This window comes from Salvia splendens, chromosome 14 (assembly GCF_004379255.2).
Source record: "Salvia splendens isolate huo1 chromosome 14, SspV2, whole genome shotgun sequence".
Lineage (NCBI taxonomy): Eukaryota > Viridiplantae > Streptophyta > Magnoliopsida > Lamiales > Lamiaceae > Salvia > Salvia splendens.
Genome location: NC_056045.1, coordinates 27,886,383 through 27,908,175, shown reverse-complemented (window position 1 = coordinate 27,908,175; position 21,793 = coordinate 27,886,383). Strand labels below are relative to the sequence as shown.

At 36.5% G+C, this 21,793-nt stretch overlaps 4 protein-coding genes and 2 pseudogenes across 6 annotated transcripts; 5 read left to right on the top strand and 1 right to left on the bottom strand.

Annotated features, from left to right (window-relative positions):
• On the top strand, positions 1-3,386 carry LOC121765300 (protein TIFY 6B-like). The gene is made up of 7 exons (XM_042161390.1): positions 1-292; positions 1,397-1,590; positions 1,756-1,961; positions 2,041-2,131; positions 2,215-2,536; positions 2,634-2,694; positions 2,989-3,386. The coding sequence occupies exons 1-7, from the start codon at positions 229-231 to the stop codon at positions 3,077-3,079; spliced, it is 1,029 nt and encodes a 342-aa protein (XP_042017324.1). The 5' UTR covers positions 1-228; the 3' UTR covers positions 3,080-3,386.
• A 576-nt stretch (positions 3,387-3,962) lies between these two features.
• LOC121765299 (TPR repeat-containing thioredoxin TDX-like) lies at positions 3,963-7,508 on the top strand. The gene is made up of 10 exons (XM_042161389.1): positions 3,963-4,134; positions 4,223-4,256; positions 5,123-5,278; positions 5,355-5,442; positions 5,537-5,617; positions 5,699-5,763; positions 5,864-6,004; positions 6,087-6,191; positions 6,746-6,776; positions 6,950-7,508. The coding sequence occupies exons 1-10, from the start codon at positions 4,025-4,027 to the stop codon at positions 7,273-7,275; spliced, it is 1,137 nt and encodes a 378-aa protein (XP_042017323.1). The 5' UTR covers positions 3,963-4,024; the 3' UTR covers positions 7,276-7,508.
• Positions 7,509-9,107: 1,599 nt separating this feature from the next.
• On the bottom strand, positions 9,108-11,891 carry LOC121763951 (TPR repeat-containing thioredoxin TDX-like). Of its 3 annotated transcripts, none has more exons than XR_006042530.1 (5): positions 11,750-11,891; positions 11,619-11,652; positions 10,480-10,717; positions 9,701-10,165; positions 9,108-9,378 (listed from the first exon to the last, which is right to left on the bottom strand). XR_006042530.1 is itself a non-coding variant. In XM_042160043.1 (5 exons), exons 1-5 carry the CDS (start codon positions 11,857-11,859, stop codon positions 9,332-9,334), a joined length of 684 nt encoding a protein of 227 aa, XP_042015977.1. In that variant the 5' UTR covers positions 11,860-11,891; the 3' UTR covers positions 9,108-9,331. The 3 variants fall into 3 exon arrangements, 2 of the variants coding, with proteins under 2 accessions (XP_042015977.1, XP_042015976.1); XM_042160043.1 differs by having other exon boundaries at positions 9,911-10,165; XM_042160042.1 differs by lacking the exon at positions 9,108-9,378 and having other exon boundaries at positions 9,623-10,165.
• A 2,238-nt stretch (positions 11,892-14,129) lies between these two features.
• Positions 14,130-17,194, top strand: LOC121764452 (annotated as a pseudogene).
• Positions 16,069-16,980, top strand: LOC121764451 (TPR repeat-containing thioredoxin TDX-like). Its single transcript, XM_042160464.1, has 3 exons — positions 16,069-16,143; positions 16,528-16,558; positions 16,757-16,980. The coding sequence occupies exons 1-3, from the start codon at positions 16,069-16,071 to the stop codon at positions 16,978-16,980; spliced, it is 330 nt and encodes a 109-aa protein (XP_042016398.1).
• Positions 17,195-17,582: 388 nt separating the features above from the next.
• Positions 17,583-19,764, top strand: LOC121764450 (annotated as a pseudogene).
• The last annotated feature ends 2,029 nt before the right edge of the window (positions 19,765-21,793 follow it).

The following is a 21,793-nucleotide window of genomic DNA, read 5'->3' as shown; positions in this document are numbered from 1 at the left end:
ACACCCCCCTCTCTCTCTCTCTCTCTCTCTCTCTCTCTCAGTTGTTGTCTCCTCAAATATTCATTCTCTCTCCCATTCACGAGAGAGAAAAGCCATCAGCAGCAAACAAACATCCCTTTGTCTCTTTTCACTGCCAAAATTCTAACCCTTCCCCTTATCTGGTTGATTTTCAAGGTTTTGCAATAATAAAAAAGTGATCTTTTTCTTGATTTCTGCTGAAATTTGAAGATGGAGAGAGATTTCATGGGCTTGTCTGTGAAACAGGAGCTTCCTGATGAAATAATTGATGCTGGTAATCATTCTTTTCTTTTGTTTTTTTAGAATTTTTTAGTTTCTTGATTGTATGAAGATGAGAATCTATGAAGCTTGTAAAAAAGGAAACTTTTTTATTTATTTAGCATGTTTGAATTGAAAATTTGCATATGCTTTAATTCTCTTTTACTTTCTTATAAGTTCATCTCTTTATTGCAAACAACAACTAGAGGGTGCAACATGGCAATCCAAGAATGTTTTTTTTGCAAGGATAAAAGGACCATTTTCTTTTTGAAAAGAAATTATTTATTTATGAGTTTTTTTGGCATGCCACCAGCTGTCAACTGTAGCTTAAATTAAATATTGTTATTCTTTATGTCATGATGTGGGAGGTGGATTCTTCACGTTTCGTGAGAAGTAATCTAAATGGGTATTAAAATAGGAACTAGTAGTACTATAGTATTTTTATTGGTTGTGGTCTTATTTGTGCAAGTCTTCCTCCTGTTTTTAAATTTTTAAATCTCTCACAATTTTTTATTCATATTCCATTTTCTTGTGTTTTAGACTTGTTCAATGCTAACATGCACCTCGTGAGCCCCTTCATTATTATATAGAAATTGTTATTATAATTAAATTAATTAAGTTGTGCTCTCCAAGAAGTCACCACTCACCACCCCCACATGCTGAAATATTGTATTCCTGCCACCTCTTTAAAAATAGGTTGTCTATTTGAACTGTTTGACTAGATGGGAACGCCATATTCTTTATTTATTTTCGTCAAGTACAATAATAACTTTATTATAATCTGCATGAGATGCAGAATCCATTAACCCTTCCCTTTAATAAAAATGTTTATGTTCACACCCCTTTTATACAGCTCCAAGTTAAAATTTTTAATTTAGTTTAATCTTGGATTCCTAGCTAGTAGTATTAGATTAAAATAGTAACAGGGCTGCAGCTGAGTGATTATTTATGCAGCTTTTTTGAAACTACACTTCACCAAATTATTTATTAGTTGTTAATCATTAGGTGATTAAGTCCTTAAAAAAGGCCTCTCTGACCTAGAAAATCTATTGCTTCTGTTCCCTATATTCATCCATTCTTGATTCATATTTTCATCTCATATGCATTCATTGTGTTGTAGCTCCTGTGAGAAGCTTACCAATGCAGTGGTCATTCTCAAACAAGGGCTCTGCCCTTCCTCATCTCTTGTCTTTCCAAGGTGGTCAAGAAGACAAGCAACCTAAGACTGGTTTTAACTCTCTTGCATCATCTGGTTTGGTTACCTTGACTACTGATGTTTTCGAGTCTAGTCACACCCAGTTTCCTGCCTCACAGGTTGGTTATGCATCTCCTTTTGTTGCTTTTCATGAATTAGATTTAACTGTATTGTTTCTTCGATTGGTTTAGTTGGTTGTTGGATTGATTTGGATCCCTTTTGTTTGATTGATTTACTTGAATGGTTGTGATTACTTTTGATTATTGATTGATTTTGATGTGCAGAAAAGTAATGCTGTTGAGAAGCAAGGTGGGGTCCGTTACACGGTGACAACTTACCCGACTCAGCACGGAGATGCACACAGCGTCCGTCGTCCAATCACCACCACTTCACCGGGTGTGGCTCACCACCAGCCCTACGCTGCTCCCATGGCCGTAGTCCCAATGGCCAAGCCCTCCAACAGCGCTGTCGTTGGAACCACTGATTTCAGGCACCTCTTCGTGAAAATTAGAAACCAAATACCTTATCAAGAAAGGTGATGATTTAACTATGAGGCTAAAATTGTGTAGGAACTCACCCAAGATCTCCAACGCGCCGGCTCAGTTGACCATCTTCTACAATGGCTCAGTCTGTGTCTTCGACAACATATCTCCCGAGAAGGTACATAACACACTTGTTTCCTCTGTTATCACTGACTACCTCATTAGTCCACTTATTATAACGTTGTTTATCGATGGATTTAGGCTCAAGCTATTATGCTATTGGCTGGAAATGCACCACCGGTGGCTCCTAAGGCCACCCCTTCCGCATCTCATATTCAGGCGGCCGTTCCTAGATCTTCAGTTTCCGAGAGGCTAACCATAAGCCAGCCCTATGCAACCACGCCACGCCTTTCCAGCCCCGTCCCAGTGACCCCTATTAGCAACTCCCCGTCTCTGGGATGGGCTGGTCTTAGGACTGAGGCAAGCGCTGCTAGGCCATCTGGATCTCGTATGTCGCCTCCTATCAATGCTGAGCCTCTGAAAACAGTTACTCCTCCAGGATCTGTAAGCTTCATATCAGCAGGTACTTTTTCTTAGCCGTTTTTGTGTTTTTGTTGTTATCTTACTTCTATAATCTTCGTAGTCGTTAAATATCTTCTTCCTCATCGTGTTGTTTTCAGACACTGTGCCTCAGTTTCGCAGAAAATCTCTAGCCCGGTTCTTGGAGAAGCGCAAGGAGAGGTAGATCTCTAGCCTCATTTGAACTTAGATTGCATTTATTGGCCGTGAAATTCTTGTGTAATCGGTAGAGTGGTTAGTGCTCGAGTCCAAATGTATCGTCTTCGTTTTCATGATAGGAGACGCGCTTTCTTTGCGCATATGCCTTGAATGAAATATTAAGTTTCCATTCCTTTCCTATCGTCATTCCATATTGCACGTAAACGCACTCTTCTGCTTAGCTAGACGTTGATTTTGATTTAAATGTTGCAAAGTGATCTGGTTAATGCCTAAAAAGACTTGCTCTCACTATTATAGGGTGATCAGTGCTTCACCTTATGGTGACTGTCAGTCGGGGGATTATGGGGCGGCCGGATCAGGCGGGACGAGCTTGTCGATGAACTCGTAGGGGTCTTGTCCAGTACCAGCAGCCAATTGAGGGGATGGTTTTAGCAGAAGCTGCAAATAAGTTATAGAGATAATTAAGATGCAAGATAAAAAAGAATTCCAGTTTCAGCTTGTGTTATACCTTTGTTTATTAGTATGAATTTATTTGTTTCTGTTTTTTGTATGTTAAACGTTGCTGTAGTCAAGTTGTAGTACATTTTTTTGCTGAATTGTTCAAAGAATGTAGTAGTCTTGTAATCAGACTCAGATTGTATAAATATTAAGTTTTGCAACAAAAATGGAAGAATTATTATTATTATTATTATCAATTCTCTTGAGTTTAATAGGGATTTTCCACAAAATTAATACTGTGATCTTCAAACACCCACAAATCTCACATGTAAATAGGAGTACTATTAAACTTTCCTTGATTTTTTATTTAAGGAGAGATGTCTTACCAATTGATTCTACAATTACCTGAACAATATTTTAAAATTATACAAACACACATTATTAAGAACTAGTAGTAAAAAAGCTTGAGAAGATAATTCTACAATTACCTGAATAATATTTTAAAAATTATACAAACATACATTATTAAGAACTAGTAAAAAAGCTTGAGAATATAATTCGTGGGTGAAATTTAGAACTTAGACTATTAATATAATAAATAACTTTATATTATCTATTTTAGTTTATGTAATTAAAAAGTACTCTTGTTATTATAAATTTTAATCAATATAATAAATCTGAAAAAATAGCTTATAGTTTTAAAATAAAATAATTAATTAGTACAGTATAGGAGTATTAAACAAAAATTGTTCAAGGCCCGACCCGTTGCTGACGACCCGAAGACCCATATTGTGAATGGTTCTAGAATTGGAGCATTTTTTCTAGAAGTAAAGCATTTTGAAGGAGAGAGATCCTCACTCAAAGTAAACGCAAGCAAGCAAGCGAAGGATAGAAAATGGAGGCCGAAAAGATTCAGGAATTGAAGGGTTTTGTGGAGTTCTGCAAACAAAACCCACATGTGTTAAACACTCCATCTCTAGAATTTTTCAAGAATTTTCTGCAAAGGTGCAAACTTTTTGGTTTTCAACTTTAATTTTGTTGTAAATTGATGAAGTGTTTATGGGTTTAATTGTTATTTTTTTGTTTGTTTCAGTTTGGGAGCTAAAATTCCGGCGTTTGGAGGATCGGTGAGCTAGATTCATGAGCATCCTTTTTTTTGTTTTTCTGTATCGATGAAGCTGTAGTAATTAAGCCCATTTGAAAGAATGTTCTTGATTGTGTGTGTTTTGAGTTTAAAAATGAAAACTTTTTTGTTGGTTTTTGATGCTGAGTTGTGTGGTTGGATCGTGTAGTAAGTTTGGTTTAATTGCTTTTTTGAGGTTTGATGTTGGATGGATTGAGAAATTGAATTGCATTAATCATGTATGACTTCGATAATTTGGAACTAGTTGCAAAAGAATGTCTAAGAATAGGGATTGGTGGTGTTTTCACTTGTGGAAATCGAAGTCGAATGAACTATTTAATGCTAACCATTGTTGACACTGTCTCTGTGCTTTCATCATTGGTGACTTCCAATCTGTTGAATATCTTACCATATGTATTTCATTGGTGACAAATTGAGCATTAGTTAGATTTCTTATCGTCATTAGATCGGAAATGACATGATGTTTGTATACTAACTCGATTTTAAGTTGGTGGCAATGTGGAAGAGCCACGTGTGATATTAGCGAGCTAAGCAGCGTTTGACGCTGTGGATGCTGAGTCTAACTCTTCATAAATGAACATATCTCGTGTATCATTTAATCTCTATTCGTCTCGTGATTGCTAGCATCTTTAGGTTCATTGGCTTTGTTTTTCAGTTTTTAACTTTTTCGTTGATGATATTTGTGGGGTTTGTTTGTGTATTTTTGCTATTGAAAGCTACACGGTAACATCAGAGAGATAATAAGGCAAGTTTGGAAGGACACATTTTTATCATTATTGCCTCGGTTGTTTCCTATATGCACGTCCTGTGGTTATTTTATATTCACTGATGACGTAAGACCTGATGCAGAGCAAAGGCGGTGAGGACCGTGAGGATAAAAAGCCATTTGATACTAGGAAGCGCGATGTACCAATGGAGGATATCTCAAATGACGACATTGTTGAATCTGACGTTGAGTTGGATAATTCAGACATTGTGGAGCCTGACAATGATCCTCCACAAAAAGTGGGTAGCTGAAAAACTCCAATTTCATATTGCCCGATTGTTCCCTTTTACACACCGGATTACTTTATTATTACAGATGGGTGACCCTTCCGTTGAAGTAACTGAAGAAAATCAAGAAGCTGCTCAGCTATCGAAAGCAAAAGCTATGGAAGCAATTGCTGATGGTATGCCGTTTATGGAATTTCTTTTACTATTTTTTGTAGATAGTCTATTTTCTAGGAGAATTAACTGATGCAAATTCTATTCTACTAAATCCAGGAAAGTTAAGTGAGGCCATAGATTACCTAACTGAGGCAATCATGTTGAATCCAAACTCGGCAATATTATATGGAAATCGAGGTAACTCTCATGCTTGTGAACTGTAGAGATTTTCGTAGGAGATGTCCTGTTTAATAACTATATCAATGTTCTCTTCTTCAGCAAGTATCTTTATCACATTGAAGAAACCAAATGCTGCGATACGAGATGCTGATGCAGCCTTACAGGTACGCGTGGCTTTGAGCTCCACTTGTTCATGCTTTCAAGGGTAAAAACCTCACCTCTTAAGAAGATTATTGATTTGTTTCTGCGTTTTTTTTTGTATAGATCAACCCAGACTCGGCAAAAGGATACAAAGCACGAGGGCTGGCAAAGGCAATGTTGGGCTCGTGGGAAGAGGCTGCTCGTGATTTGCACGTGGCATCAAAGTTGGATTTTGACGAGGAGATAGGACTAGCACTCAAGAAGGTAAACATCACTTTCTAGTTTTTTGGCTTCAATTTTAAACGGGAGTTACCTTATAGTATGATTTTTACTTGAAACTTTTCAGGTTGAACCCAATGCAAAGAAAATTGAAGAGCACAACCGGAAATATGAACGCCTGCGTAAAGAGAAGGAATTAAGACAAATCGAGCTTGAGAGGAAGAGGCGTCAAGTGAGTCCTAACCTTTTTGGTTATTTTAGCTTTTGATAGTTTTTTATCACCCCAAAAACTTCAATGGATTTTTCTACACAAAGCGAGTATCAAACATGCTACATTCCTCGAGTTAAACCTAAACCAAAACCTCACATTTAATTCCCCGATTTCATTCATCAAATTCTCTTAGGGATTGTATTATAATTTAACTCCAAATCCTTTATTCGGTAAAAATGATACATGGAATTGAATTTGAAGGAAATGATATACAGTATGTGTGCAGTGTGTGTGTGCGCGCGCAGTGTGCGTGTAGTGTGTGCAGTGTATGTGTAGTGTGTGTGCGTGCAGTGTGTGAAGGTGCCCAATTTTCTAACTATTTGGAATTCAAATTATCTACTTTTGATATGGAATTCAAATTGTCAGGAAGTCATTGGAATTGGAATTGTAATTCAATTTTTTTTTGTGGTACTAAACATTGAATTTGGAATTGCTTTCACAAGCCCGATTCCATGATACCGAACGAAGCCTTAGTTATGAATGAGTAATTCCTTTTTTTGTATATCTTATTGCAGGATACCGAAGCTGCTTCTGTTTTAAAAGATGGTATATTCACACAACTATTGTCCAATATTCGTTTCAAGTAGTTATGTTTCAACTATTGATCAATGAGTTGCATTAGGTTCCTATTGAAGTTCTTTTACGGCCTAAAGCTCAAGATCTTTAGTACTCTAAAATTATAGTAAGTCTTAACACGGATCTTCTCCATTTCATTGCAGGACAAATCATCCCGATTCACTCTGGTAGCGAGTTGAAAGAGAAACTCAATGCTGCTTCAAAGACATCTCGGCTTTCAGTTCTCTACTTCACTGCAACATGGTGTGGGCCCTGCCGTTATGTCTCCCCTGTTTTCACGAGCTTGGCTGGTAAATACCCGAAAGTTGTTTTCTTGAAAGTGGACATCGACGAGGCTAGAGATGCAGCTGCTGAATGGAACATCAGTAGCGTCCCGGCCTTCTTCTTTGTCCGAAACGGTAAGGAGGTGGATCAGCTCGTCGGGTCGGACAAAAACGCGCTTGAGCAGAAGATTGCTCAGCATGCTTGATTGAATGTGTTGGAACTATCTACATTTGACCTATAGAACTACATTTTTGGAGCTATCTATTGCAAATACCAAGTGAGTCACACTTTCTACCAGTTAGTTTTCGGATGAAACTATTAAAGTTTGGTTTATCTCTCTTCACATACTAGGGTACTAGAGAGGGCTGACCAATTGTACGGATTGGGTAGTTTTGGTTCAACTTGATATCGACATAATCCAATAAGGTTAAACCCTAACCCAACCCGAAATCATCGAGTCTCAACCCAATAATTTCATGCGTGTTTGTGCGGGTTATCGTGCAACCCTACCGTTAATGATATTAAGTTACTATATGATTTAGCTTGACACGATAACGACAATTATACGATTAAAGCCTAATAGTACATGATAAAATATGATATTACACTATTAAAACTCATGTAAATACATGATTAAAATTTTATCATGATTTAAACCTAAATAATAAAATTAAATTTTATTTTTTTAATTTATAAAATACTAATGGAGTATATTATTTCTTAATTGATAAACCAAACCCGACCCTAACTCAACCCGATATCATCTAGTTGTTTTTGGGTCGACCCTATAAGGATCCAACCCTAAAATTGCGTGTTTGTGTCGGATTAACTTCGTGCGTGATATCAGAACATGTCTTGTTCTCGAGCTGAATGTGCCAAAAGTGATGGGACAGGGATGGTATGGTCCTGTTCAAATGGAGTATCAATAAATACGAAAGATTCACACCTTGCCTTGTAAATATAATCTAAATAGCAACTTAAATACGAGTGAATTACTCCATCCAATCATTAGCATCCTAGTAGTATTTGGTCACTTTCCCCTTCAATTCACTTCAACATATCCCACCACGACATACATTTTTTTCTCCAAATATAATGTGCTCTAAATTAAACATAATTTGGAATACTAGTACATTACTTACACATTATGTTCATCAAATTGGTCATTATTTTTGGTAACTTTTTGGAAGAAATAAGTTGACTGCAACGACGCCGTATCACAGGCACTACTTTTTAAAAGTTAGTAGTTGACAGTTGAAGACGCGGGCAACATTTCCAATTGAAAACTACATATCTCTCTCTCTCTTCAAACTGCCACAATACAACCCACAAATGTAAATACTAAAACTTTCCTTGTTTTTTTTACCAATTAATTTTACCAATAGATTCTACAAACAAGATATACTTTTAATATGAACAACATTTAAAAAAAATACAACATTACCTTAATAACATGCCTATTTCTATCAAGTGACATTGATATTTTACTCTTTATTCGGCATGTTAGACTTTTTTACAAATTAGGTTGAATATGCGTTATACTACTAACTAATTACATCCCAATAAGATAATAAAAATATCAAAAATTTGAGTTAGGATTAACAATATAAAACCAGTAACTTCATATCTTAGACCAGTGCTTTTCTAAATACAAGAAAAATCCTTGCTCTTACCACCCAAGCCAAAATCTACTAGCAGCAGCAGGTGAAAGCCGTATTTGCTATGACTTGACAAAGAAATGTACGCGCGCAGCCTAACCCTAAAGCACGATAAATTTCCCCGAAATGTCCATTTATTGCACGTGGACACTTGTCATACTAAGCCGAACAGGACAAGATTCGCATAGCAGGAATTCAAGATGGACAAGATTATAGAAATCCATGAAAACAATAAAGCAAAGACACGAAGAAGAAAGTAGAACAAGACATTTGATAATCTCTGCAATCGGATGATTTTACTGTTTCATTGATGGATGATAATGTAACATACAAACTGAATTTATATCCAGACTAGGAAGGATCTAGAACACTTCACTAATCTTGTACAAGCCGATTACAGACACTAATCATAACAGAATCACTAAGCTTTCTTCTCCATCAATGCTTTAACAACTATGTCTCTCCAAATACACTTTTGGCCCTCACTTTTGTTAGGCAAGACCACAACATCTCTCTGATCTTCACCAGCTGGCAGTGGTACAATCTTGACTCTATCTCGTGCTCCAAGCTTGCTCACATGGCAGTGACTTGGATCATCTTCATTCAGCTCAGCATTGCAAGCAACTCCAGTTTGCTCACTGCAGCCTTCTCTAACAATCCAGGAATATAATTACAGTAAGAACACCATAATCCTATAGAAATTTATTCCATTTCAACTAAAATCAAAATGGTTAAGAAACAGAAACAAGTTACATTGATGGTTTCAGATTGCATATGAACCATTTCCCCCCTTTTACACGAGGACTCTACTTCTTTCCTAATATGCTTAGATTAATCATCAGATGCAAAAGAAATTGTTTTGGTAGTTTCTCAATTAAGCTTCGATCAATATTAAAGGAAGACTAGCCGGACTTTTATGAGGTTCCATTCGAAAATTAATTGGTAGTAGAAAAAGAGTGGCTCAATTGGTACCTAACTGATCTCTTTTTTCCTTCACATTTGTAAGGTGAGACAACTCACATGTAATATCCAAACATAATAACAAAGGAAAGTTATTTGTAAAAATGTAGTTCTATATATCAAATGTAGATGGTTGTTCCAACACAATCAATCAAGCATGCTGAGCAATCTTCTGCTCGAGCGCGTTTTTGTCCACGGTGACGAGCTGATCCACCTCCTCACCATTTCTGATGAAGAAGAAGGTCGGGATGCTACTGATGCCCCATTTGAAAGCAACCTGTCTAGCCTCGTCGATGTCTACTTTTAAGAAAACGACTTTTGGGTATTTAGCCGCCAAGCTAGTGAAAACAGGGCCGACATAAAGGCAAGGCCCACACCACGTTGCGGTGAAGTAGAGAACTGAGAGGCAAGATGCCTTTGAAGCAGCATCGAGTTTCTCATCCAAGTCGCTACCAGAATGAATCAGGATGACTTCTCCTGCAAGCAAACGTGACGAAATTGGCTAATAAGACGCATATCAAGGCTAAGAGTTTAAGAACACTAAAGAGTTTGAGTTTCAGGCCGTAAGAGAACTTGAATAACGGAACCTAATGCATTTCATTCAGACCAACTTTTATCGTATGCCTAAGTACAGTCGCATATGAGTATACGGAGAAACAGTATATTAATGAAAATACTTAAAATGAAAAAAAAATAGACAATAGTTATGTGAATATACCATCTTTTAAAACAGAAATAGCTTCAGCATCCTGCAATGAGATTTAAAAAAATGAATTCCATAAACTGCATACCTTCAGCGAGTGCTGCCATAGCTTTTGCTTTCGATAACTGAGCAGCTTCTTGATTATCTTCGGTTACTTCAACAGCACCCACTTTCTGTGGAGGATCATTGTCAGGCTCCACAATGTCTGAATTATCTAACTCAGCGTCAGATTCAACAATGTCGTCATTTAAGGCATCCTCCATTGGTGCATTGCGCTTCCTTGAAGCAAACGGCTTTTTATCTTCATGGTCCTCACCATCATTGCTCTGCATCAGGTTTTACGTCATCAGTGAATATAAAATAACCACAGATCATGCATATAGGAAACAACCGAGGCAATAATGTTAAAATGTGGCCTTCCAAATTTGTTAGAAATTTTTTACTCTCTGATGTTAACGTGTATCTTCCAATAGCAGAAACACATAAACAAACCCCGCAAAGAACATCAACGACTAAAGTTAAAAACTGCAACTAAATATACTACCAATCATGATTCCGATAGAGATATTAAATGAGACACGAAACATGTTCATTTGTTAAGAGTAAGACTCAGTCTTCCAGCATCCACAGCATCCCACGCTGCTTAGCTCGCTAATATGATAATTTTTCCATGTACTTTACACGTGGCTCTTCCATGTTGTCAACATAAATATCGAACCAGTACGTATATAAACCTCGTGACATTTCCAATCTAATGACGAATAAGAATATAACTACTGCTCAATTTATCACCAATGAAATACATATGCTCAGAGATTCAACAAATTGGAAGTCATCAATGATGAAAGCATAGAGACAGTGTCAACATTGGATAACATTAAAGAGTCATTCGACTTCCGATTTTGCAAGTGCAAACACCATCAAACCCTATTCTTAATGACATTCTTTTGCAACTATAGATAAATTAATGCAGTTCATTGCATTTCAAGTTGGCAATTCAATGTTTCAATTCATCTAACATCAAACCTCAAAAAAATAAATTCAAACCAACCTTACTCCAAGATCCAACCACATAACATAACATCCAAAATCCACAAAAAAGTTTCCATTTTTAAAACTTATAACACACACAATCAAAAAATATTCTTTCAAATGAGCTAGCTTGATCAACTACAGCTTCATCAATACAGAACAACACAAAAAAGGAAGCTCATGAATCTAGCTCACCGATCCTCCAAACGCCGGAATTCGAGCTCCAAAACTGAAACAAAAACAAAAACAAAAAAAAACAATGAAACCCTTAAATAATTCTTCAATTTACAGCAAAAATTAAAGTTGACAACCAAAAAAGTTTGCACCTTTGCAGAAAATTCTTGAAAAATGCAAGAGACGGAGTGTGTAAGACATGTGGGTTTAGTTTGCAGAACTCCACCAAACCCTTCAATTCCTGAATCCTTTGCGCCTCCATTTTCTCTCCTTAGCTTGCTTGAGTTTGTGAGAATCTCTTTCTCCTTCAAAATGCATAGATTCTAAATATGCTCCACTTTTATAAGTGTTGCCACAATACGGGTCTTCGGGTTGTCCGCAATCGGGCCATAGGGTAATTTCCCAACTGTATCGGGTCGGGGACTTGCACAATTTTAGGTTAATAAATAAATTACTATTTTATTTTAAAATATAATGTATATTTTCTAAGATTTAGTATATTGTAATTACCCTAATTTTAATGCAGTGTAGTATATAATAAGGTTTATTACATTAATTTTATCATAAATTAAAATTCTAGAAGCCAATTGAGAGGCTGGTTTTAGCAGGCTAAGTTATAGAGATAATTAAGTGCAAGATAAAAAAAATTCCAGTTTCAGCTTTTGTTATAGTACCTTTGTGTATATTAGTATGAATTTTTATGTTATGTTTTTGGTCTGTTAAACATTGTTGTAGTCTTGTTGTATTGCTGAATTGTTTAAAGAATAGTCTTATAATCAGAAAAACGCTGTATAGATTTTAACTTTTGCAACAAAAATGGAAGAATTATTACTCCTATTTTTCGCTTCAGTTTGATAGAGATTTTCCACAAAATTATTATTCTCTTGAGTTTGATAGATTTTCCACAAAATAAATACTACTATTATCAGTATTTATTACTATGATCTCTTGAGTTTAATAGAGATTTTCCACAAAATGAATACTACTATCAATAATTATTACTATTCTCTTGAGTTTGATAGACACTTTACACAAAATTAATACTATCATCTTCAAAGACCCACAAATCTCAAATGCAAATTTAACTTTTTATTCAAGGAGAGATGTCTTGCCAGTTGATTCATATACTCCCTCCCCCATTCCACAAAAATATATACTTTTAATTGGACATGAGTTTTAATACACCAGTAATAAAGTAAGAGAGAGATGGAAAGAAAATGTAATTAAAATATTGTTAATGGATGAGGAGTCTCACTCCATTAAAAAGAAAAGAGTTTCCAAATTTAAAATGTGCATACTCTTGTAGGACAAACTAAAATGAAAGAAGTCCGCAGAGGCAGCGCAGTTGGTTCCGGAGGGGCAGATTTGTATGAATGGTCAAGGATCAAATCCCACAACTGTCGCGCAGTTGCAACACCTTTCAGACACAAGTGTGAGGCCTTGGGAGGTGGGCTTCTGGCAGGCAGTGGGTGGCCATCCCCCTTAGCAGGGTCACTGCGTACCCTGATTTAACACCCTCACAATACTGTCGGATCGGGATGTGGGGGCCCTTAGGGTTGGAGTTTCAACCTTTTTGTATGAACTAAAATGAAAGAATGTATACTTTTGTGGGACATGGGGAGTACTATTATGTGAACAACATTTTTGATAAAAAAAATACAACAATACATTATTAATAACATGTCTATTTTATCAAATAAAAGATATTAATATTTTACTTTTTAATTCGGCATGTTAGACTATGTTTTAGGTTGATTATACAGTACATTATATACTTGGAGTAGCAACTAATTAGACTCCCAAGAAGAAAATAATATAGTACTCGATCAAATTTGAGAATTTGAATTAAGAATATAAATCATTTTTAGACCAGTGCAGCCGGTGCTTAGTTGGTAAATCATACGTATTACGCCGTTATTGGGTCAATCGATATAGGCCAAACCCGAAACTATACCAAAATTATTGAGTCCTTATTAGTCTCAACCCATTTATTTCGTGTGTGTTTGTGTCGAATTTTCATATCGAAAATTGTCAGCTCTATCGTTAACGTTAGTAATTTATTATAGAATTCAACTTAACTTGACACGACATGATAACGATCCGAACATGATGTTACATGATTAAAACGTGATATTATACAATTAAAACTTTTATAACATGATTAAAATGTTTAAATAATAAATTAATGTATACAATTTTTAAATTTTTAAAATTAATAAAAATATTAATTTTATATCTTAACGGATAAACTGGACCTAACCCAATCCAACTTAAAGTTATCAAGTTTGTACTGAATTGACCCAATAAGACTCAAATCCAATGAAACTTTATCCAAACCCACTTATTAAAAAAACTTGAGCATATATAGAATCTAATGCAAACCCGGCCCGATTGCGGACAACCCGATGACCCGTTTTGTGTATAAAATTGGATCATACTATGTATTACTCCATGTAGAATCTATAAGCATTTTAAAGGAGAAAAACATTCTCACACATTCAATCTAAACTCAAGCAAGCTAAAAAGAGCAAAATGGAGGCGGAAAAGATTCAGGCTTTGAAGGGTTTTGTGGAGTGCTACAAACTAAATCCACATGTCTTACACACTCCATCTCTTGCATTTTTCAAGAATTTTATGCAAAGGTGCAAACTTTTTTGGTTATCAACTTTAATTTTTCTGTAAATTGAGTAGGTATTCAAGGGTTTCATTGCCTTTTTTGTTGTTTGTTTCAGTTTGGGAGCTCAAATTCGGGCGTTTGGAGGATCGGTGAGCTAGATCTCACGAGCATCCTTTTTTGTTTTCATGTATTGATGAAGCTGTAGTTAACCAAGCTGATTCGAAAGGATACTTCTTGATTGTGTGTTTTATGTTTAAAAATGGAAACTTGTTTGTGGATTTTGGTTGTTGAGTTGTGTGGTTGGATGCTGGAGTAAGTCTGATTTAATTGTTTTTTAGCTTTGATGTTGCCAACTTGAAATGCAATGAACTAATTGCATTGATTTATCATATCTGTTTTTTGATGGTTTGGAGCTAGTTGCAAAAGAATGTCATTAAGAATAGGGTTTGATGGTGTTTTCACTTGCAAAAATCGGAAGTCGAATGAACTCTTTAATGTTATCCATTGTTGACACTGTTCCAATTTGTTATGTATTCCATTGGTGACTAATTGAGCAGTAGTTATATTCCCATCCATCATTGATTGGAAATGGCGCGAGGTTTATATATTGGCTCGTTTTAAGTTGGTGACAACGTGGAAGGGCCACGTTTTAGCAGCGTTGGCCGTTGGATGCTGGAGGACCAGGTCTTACTCTTCATAAATGAACATGTTTCGCTTATCATTTAATCGCTATTCGTCTCGTGATTGCTAGGTTTGTTTTCCTCCTTTTAAACTTTTGTAGTTGATGTTCTTTTCAAGGTTTGTTTGTGTATCTCTGCTACGGAAAGCTACATCGTAATACTTTTATGATAATTTTGGAAGGGCCACACTTTTAGCGTTACTGCCTCGTTTGTTTCCTATATGCACGACTACTGTTATTTTATATTCACTGATGACCTAAGACCTGATGCAGAGCAAAGACGATGAGGATATAAAGCCATTTGATTCAAGGAAGCACGATACACCAATGGACGATGTCTCTGTTGTTGTGACATAATAGAGTAATTGTGTAATCAAGATAAACAACAACGTAAAGAAGACAGAATTTATGTGGAAACATGATCTATCCCAATTAGGAAACATGATCTGAACAGAGATTCAAGACATACTAACCGTCTCAGATGATGACATTGTTGAATCTGATGTTGAGTTGGATAATTCAGGCATTGTGGAGCCGGACAATGATCCTCCACGGAAAGTGGGTAGCTCAAAAAACTCGGATTTCATATTGCTCGATTTGTCCCATTTACACGTTTGCTTACTTTATTACAGATGGGTGAACCTTCCTTTGAAGTAACTGAAGAAAATAAAAAAAGCTGCTTATCTATTAGAAGCAAAAGCTACGGAAGCAATCATTGATGGTATGTAGTTTATGGAAATTCTTTTTCTATTTTTTTGGTCGATAGTCTATTTTCTAGGAGAATAACTGTTGCAAATTATATTATACCAGGAAAGTTAAGTGAAGCTGTAGATTACCTAACTGAGGCAATCACGTTGAATCCAAACTCGCCAATATATTATGGACGTAGAGGTAACTCTCATGCTTGTAGATATTTTCGTATGAGATGTCGTTTTTAATAACTATATCAATGTCCTCTTCTTCAGCGACTGTCTTTCTCAGATTGAAGAAACCAAATGCTGCGATACGAGATGCTGATGCAGCTTTAGAGGTACGTGTGACTTTGAGCTTGACTTGTTTATGCTTTCAAGGCTAAAAACCTCATCTTTTAAGAAGATAATTGCGCGATTTTTTGTATAGATCAACCCACACGCGGTAGTAGAGTAGAATACAGGATACGAGGGCTGGCAAAAGCAATGCTGGGCTTGTGGGAAGAGGCAGCTCGTGATTTTCACGTTGCATCAACTTTGGATTTTGACGCGTTCAAGCAGGTAAAGTATCCCTTGTATCTCAGTGACGTAATTTCTATTTGGGCTTCAATGTTAAAGCAGAGTTACCTTAGATGATTTTTACTTAAAACTTTTTAGGTTGAATGCAATGTGAAGAGCACAACCGGAAATATGAACGCCTGCGCAAAGAGAAGGAATTGAGACGAATCAAGCGCCTTAGGAAGACGCATCGAGTGAGTCCTAACCTATTTGTTTATCGTAGTAGTAGCATTTAATAGTCCCTGAAACCTCAATGGTTTTTTTTCTACACAAGCGAGTATTAAACATGTTATATTCCTCGAGATATGTCTAAACATAAAACTTCGCTCATTCATCATATTCTCTTAGTTCTGAATGAGTAATTCCATTTTTTAAATCTTGTTGCAGGTTTCTGAAGATGCTTCTGTTTCAAAAGATGGTATTTTCACAAAACTATTATCCAATCAGTATTCGTTTCAAGTAGTTATGTTTCAACTGTTACAAGACATTTGCTGATTCGTCTATATCTTGTTTCTTCGTATACGATAAAAGTTGGTCTGAATAAATTGCATTAGGTTCCGTTAAAATTCTCATCCTTGATACGCGTCATATCCAATTTCGTCACATTTGCTTGCAGGAGAAGTCCCCCCGATCCATTCTGGTAGCGAGTTGGAAGAGAAACTCAGGACTCGAAACTTCTTTTTTATGAAAGTGGAAATCGACGAGGCTAGAGAGGTTGTTGCTGAATGGAACATCAGTAGCATCACGACCTTCTTCTTCGTCAGAAATGGTGAGGAGGTGGATCAGCTCGTCACCGTGGATAAAGACATGCTCGAGCAGAAGATTGCTCAGCATGCCTGATAAATCTTGATTTCTCTAGTGTTTAGAAGAGAAAGTATAGAGTGATTTTTCTTCCTTTTTAATATCCTTTACATCCCTATAGAACTCTCTATATTTTTTGGAACTCTCTATATTTTTTGGAACTATTCATTAAAAATAATTTTCCTCCGTCATTATGTTGGGATATTACATGTGAGTTATCTCACGTTACAAATTTGAAGGAAAAAGAGATCAATACATGCCAAGTGAGCCACTCTTTTCATCACCAATTATTTTTTGAATGGAATATAATAAAGTATGGTTGGTCTCCTTTCACGTAGTAGAGCATACCTCGTCCTCGAGTTGAGCTGAATGTGCCATAAAAAATGACAGGACATGGGTGATCCTATTGAAATATTTATATATCAGTCCTAAATTGAATATATGATCTAAATATTAACTCCGCAACATACTTTTTTGCACCAAATATAATGTGATCTAAACTGAACATAATATCGATTTGTTCATCATTTTATAACTTTGGAAGGAATAATTTCCCCAAAACGACACCGTATTGCAGAGGCGCTACTTATAAAAGTTAGTCGGACAGTTGAAGACGCGGGAAATATTTCTAGTTGAAAACGACATATTTTCTCTCTCTTCTTGTGCTTGTGTGTGTTAACCCTACAGTTGTTGGAGCAATTTGATGACGAAAATGATTTTAATACTCAGTAAATCAGTTCAGGTAACAGCATTTACTTCCGTTAATGTTAATAGAAGCTCAATTGAGAAACTACCATAAAGTTTCTTTTGGATCTGATGATTAATCTAAGCATATTAGGAAAGAATTAGAATCTTCGTGTGAAAGGTGAAAATTGGGTATGTTTTAGTACTTGTTTTATAGATCATTTGCAATCTGAAACAGTCAATTCAACTTGTTTCTCTTTCTAGATCATTTTGATTTAGTTGAAAGGGAACAAATTTCAATCGGATTATAGTGTTTTTACGATAATTATATGCCTTAATTTCTGTAATCCTGTCCATCTTGAATCCGAGCTATGCGAATCTTGTCCTGTTCGGCTTAGTATGACAAGTGTCCGCGTGCATTGAATGGACATTTTGGGGGAATTTTATGTGCATTTAGGGTTTGGCTGCGCGTATATTTCTTCGTCAAGTCATAGCAAATAGGGCTTCCGCCGCTGCTGCTAGTAGATTCTGTCTCGTACGGTAAGGAGCATGGATTTTTATGTGTTGTGGTGATTTCTTCACATATGTGATGATCTTGATTCTAATTTATCAGATTACTTTTGCAAGGAATATAAGTGTTGATGAAAGGAAAAATGTTGAGATCTAAGCATCTGAAGACTGTTGAATCTAACAAAGACAAAGCGCATTTGTTGGAGATGGAAATTGTCGAGTCTGATGTTGAATTGGATGATTCGGATGTTGTGGAGCCGGACTATGACCCTTGGCTTCAGGTTAGCGACTCAAAGGCGTGCTAGGTATTTAATGGTTGTTTAATTACAGAGTTACATTTTCTCGTTGTGGTTCTAGATGTGCGATCCTTCGGTTGAAGTGAGTGAAGACGATTGAGAAGATGCCCTAGTGGAAAAATCAATCGCCATGGATGCATCTCTTGAAGGTAGGTTCCTTTTCAGAATCAATATAGTTAGATCTATTACAAAATTAGAGTTTGACCCCTTTGTGCTTGCAAAAATTAGGGAATCTCAATAAAGCTATAAGTCTCCTAACAGAAGCGGTCGTATTGAATCCAAAATCAGCAATGCTGTATGCTAGCAGAGGTACCTCCCCAAATGGCGAACTCTGTTTTTATGTGATAGATTATTGTCATCTGAGAAGTTTCTTTTTTCAGCTAGTGTTTTTGTAAAGTTGAAGAAACCAAATGCTGCAATTCGTGATGCTGATGCTGCGTTGAAGGTATAACTGTTGTGATGAGGGCTTGTTTTCTAAAGGATAATATGTTCTAATTTATTTGATGTTGTGCTAGATCAACGATGAATATTTAAAGGATATAAGGTTCGAGGTATGGCAAAAGGGATGTTGGGCTTATGGGAAGATGCTGCAAGAGATTTGCTTATGGCATCAAAGCTCGGTTTCGATGAGGAGACTACTCTGATGCTTAAGAAGGTTATTTGCATAATCTAGCAATGTTCTTGAAGGTGAACATTGATCTAATCACAAGAAGATTGTTGAACACGGAACACCGCCAAAAATATGAAAAACTTCACAAAGCGAGGGAGCAGTGGAAGGCTAAGCTCGAAAGGCTGAGAAAGATGAAGGTATTTATACTGATACTGATATGAATATATGTTGTTTAAATGCAGCAATGTTTGGCATCATGAGATTGATCTGTTTTGGTGCAGGAAGCTGAAAATGATTTTTCTTCGCTGCTGAAGGATGGTACGTTTACTGGTTTTCACGTTACAATTCAGTAATTTCTCAAGCTGAATTGATTTGTTTGACAAGTTTGTGTAACAGGGCAAGTGATTCATGTCGAATCTGCTAAGGACCTGACGATCAAGCTGAATGCTGCTGCAAAGACGTCTCGCGTTGCAATAGTCTACTTACTGCAACATGGTGCGGCCCCTGCGTCCACATTGGTCCGATATTCACAAAACTAGCTTCAAAATACCCAAGTCGGTGTTCCTGAAAGTCGACATTGATGAGGCGCGCGAGGCAGCAGCAGAGTGGTAGATCACACGCATCCCGAATTTCTACTTATGGAAAGATGGGAGAGTGGTGGATGAAGAGCTCCAGATGAGAATGAACTCACTTGGTAAGATGATTCTTGAGCACACTGCATAGATCATCTTCGAACTTGTTAGTCACAACTTTTGTTTTCTCTGTGCATTTTAAAGATTCAATGATGCTTATTACATTCTATGCAAGAAACCTTCATTTCAAAACTTTTTAGGATGTGAGTTAGCTTTTTATACAAGTTTACAAAAAACTTGAAAGAAACAACAGCAATAGGCACCCTTTTCTTCTCTCCACCAGCAATGGAATCAGTTATAAAACTGTTTCATGAGCTGATATCAGTGTAGTGAATGATCACTGAATTAATTGTTTTCTTGCTATTTATCTAGTACGCGTGTCTGTTCAATTGGGAACTTTCCATTGTTAATGGATTAAGATTTAAAATTAGGGTGTGGGATTAAGAGAGATTCTTGAATTGCTTGAGTTGGGAGTTACAAGAGGTACATTCACTACTAATTTTGTGAAGTTTATCTGCACTTGTTTGAGGTTTCAATAATGTTGTTTTGATTGATACTATATGAAGTATTATATGTTCTTTTCAAGAATAAGATTCATCCACCATTGGTATGAATGGGTTAAGATTTAAAATTAGGGTGTGGGATAAAGAGAGACTCTTGAATTGCTTGATTGTGCAGAAAGACTGAGCTTTACGTGGCGCTGATCGAGAAGAAACTGTTGGCTCTTCGACCTGGTATTGCAAAGTAAGGTTCCTCTACTGTTGCCTCTTCGACCTGGTGTTGAATTCAACTCCAAATCCAATGTTTGGTACACAAAATATTTGGATTTGAAATTGAATTAAAATGTCAATTTCTATCACACTTTCACACACTACATATACATACACTACGGACTGAAACTGCATACACTACACATAAAAAAACTGCACACGCACTACACAAAAACTGCACACGCACTACACAAAAACTGCACATGCACACACTAAGCTCAAAAACTGCACATGCACACACTAAGCTCAAAAACTGCACACACACTTCATATTAATTATATAATTTTTCCGATCAAAAGATTTGGAAGATGAAGTTGAATGCTGCTTCAAAGACGACTCGTCTTGCAATAGTCTAATTCATTGCAACATGGTGCATCCACATTGGTTTTGATACACACAAAACTAGCTTCAAAATACCCCAAGACGGTGTTCCTGAAAGTCGACAATGATGAGGCGCGCGAGAACGGGTGATCCTTCGGTTGAAGTGAGTGAAGAATGGGCGATCCTCCGAGCTATGCCAATCTATGGGCATTTTGGTGAAATTTATTGTGCTTTTAGGGTTAGGCTGCCGGTGCAATTCTTCTTCAAGTCATAGCAATAAGTCTTCCGCCTGCTGCTGTTGCTGCTCGTAGATTTTGGCTTGTGCGCTAAGAGAATGGATTTTTCTTTTTCTGTGTTGTAATGATTTCTCTACATATGTGCTGATCCTAATTTATCAGCTTATTTCTGCAAGCTACATAAGTGTTGATGAAAGGCAAAATGTTGAGATCTAAGCATCTGAAGACTGTTGAATCTAATGAAGACAAAGCACATTCGTTGGAGATGGAAATTGTCGAGTCTGATGTTGAATTGGATGATTCGGATGTTGTGGAGCCAGACTATGACCCTTGGCTTCAGGTTAGCGACTCAATGGTAGTTTAATCAATTGAGTGAAGACGATCGAGAAGATGCCCTACTGCAAAAATCAATTGCCATGGATGCATCTCTTCAAGGTAGGTTCCTTTTCAAAATCAATGTAGTTAGATCTATTACAAAATTACAAAAATTGCACACACTACACACATACAAAAAAAATGCACACTACACACAAAAGCTGCACACACACACACACTACACACAAGAGCTGCACACAAGAGCCGAACAAAGGATTCGAAATCGAATTATAATCCTTCAAATTTAATTCAGCAGAATTCTAGTTACAATTCAATTCCAATTCTGTGCACTCAAAGATGAAAATTGCAAAAAAAAAAAAGAGTTCTAATTCTGAAGTTGATTTATTTGAGAAATTTGTGTTACAGGGCAAGTGATTCATGTCGCCTTTGCTAAGGATCTGAAGATCAAGCTGAATGC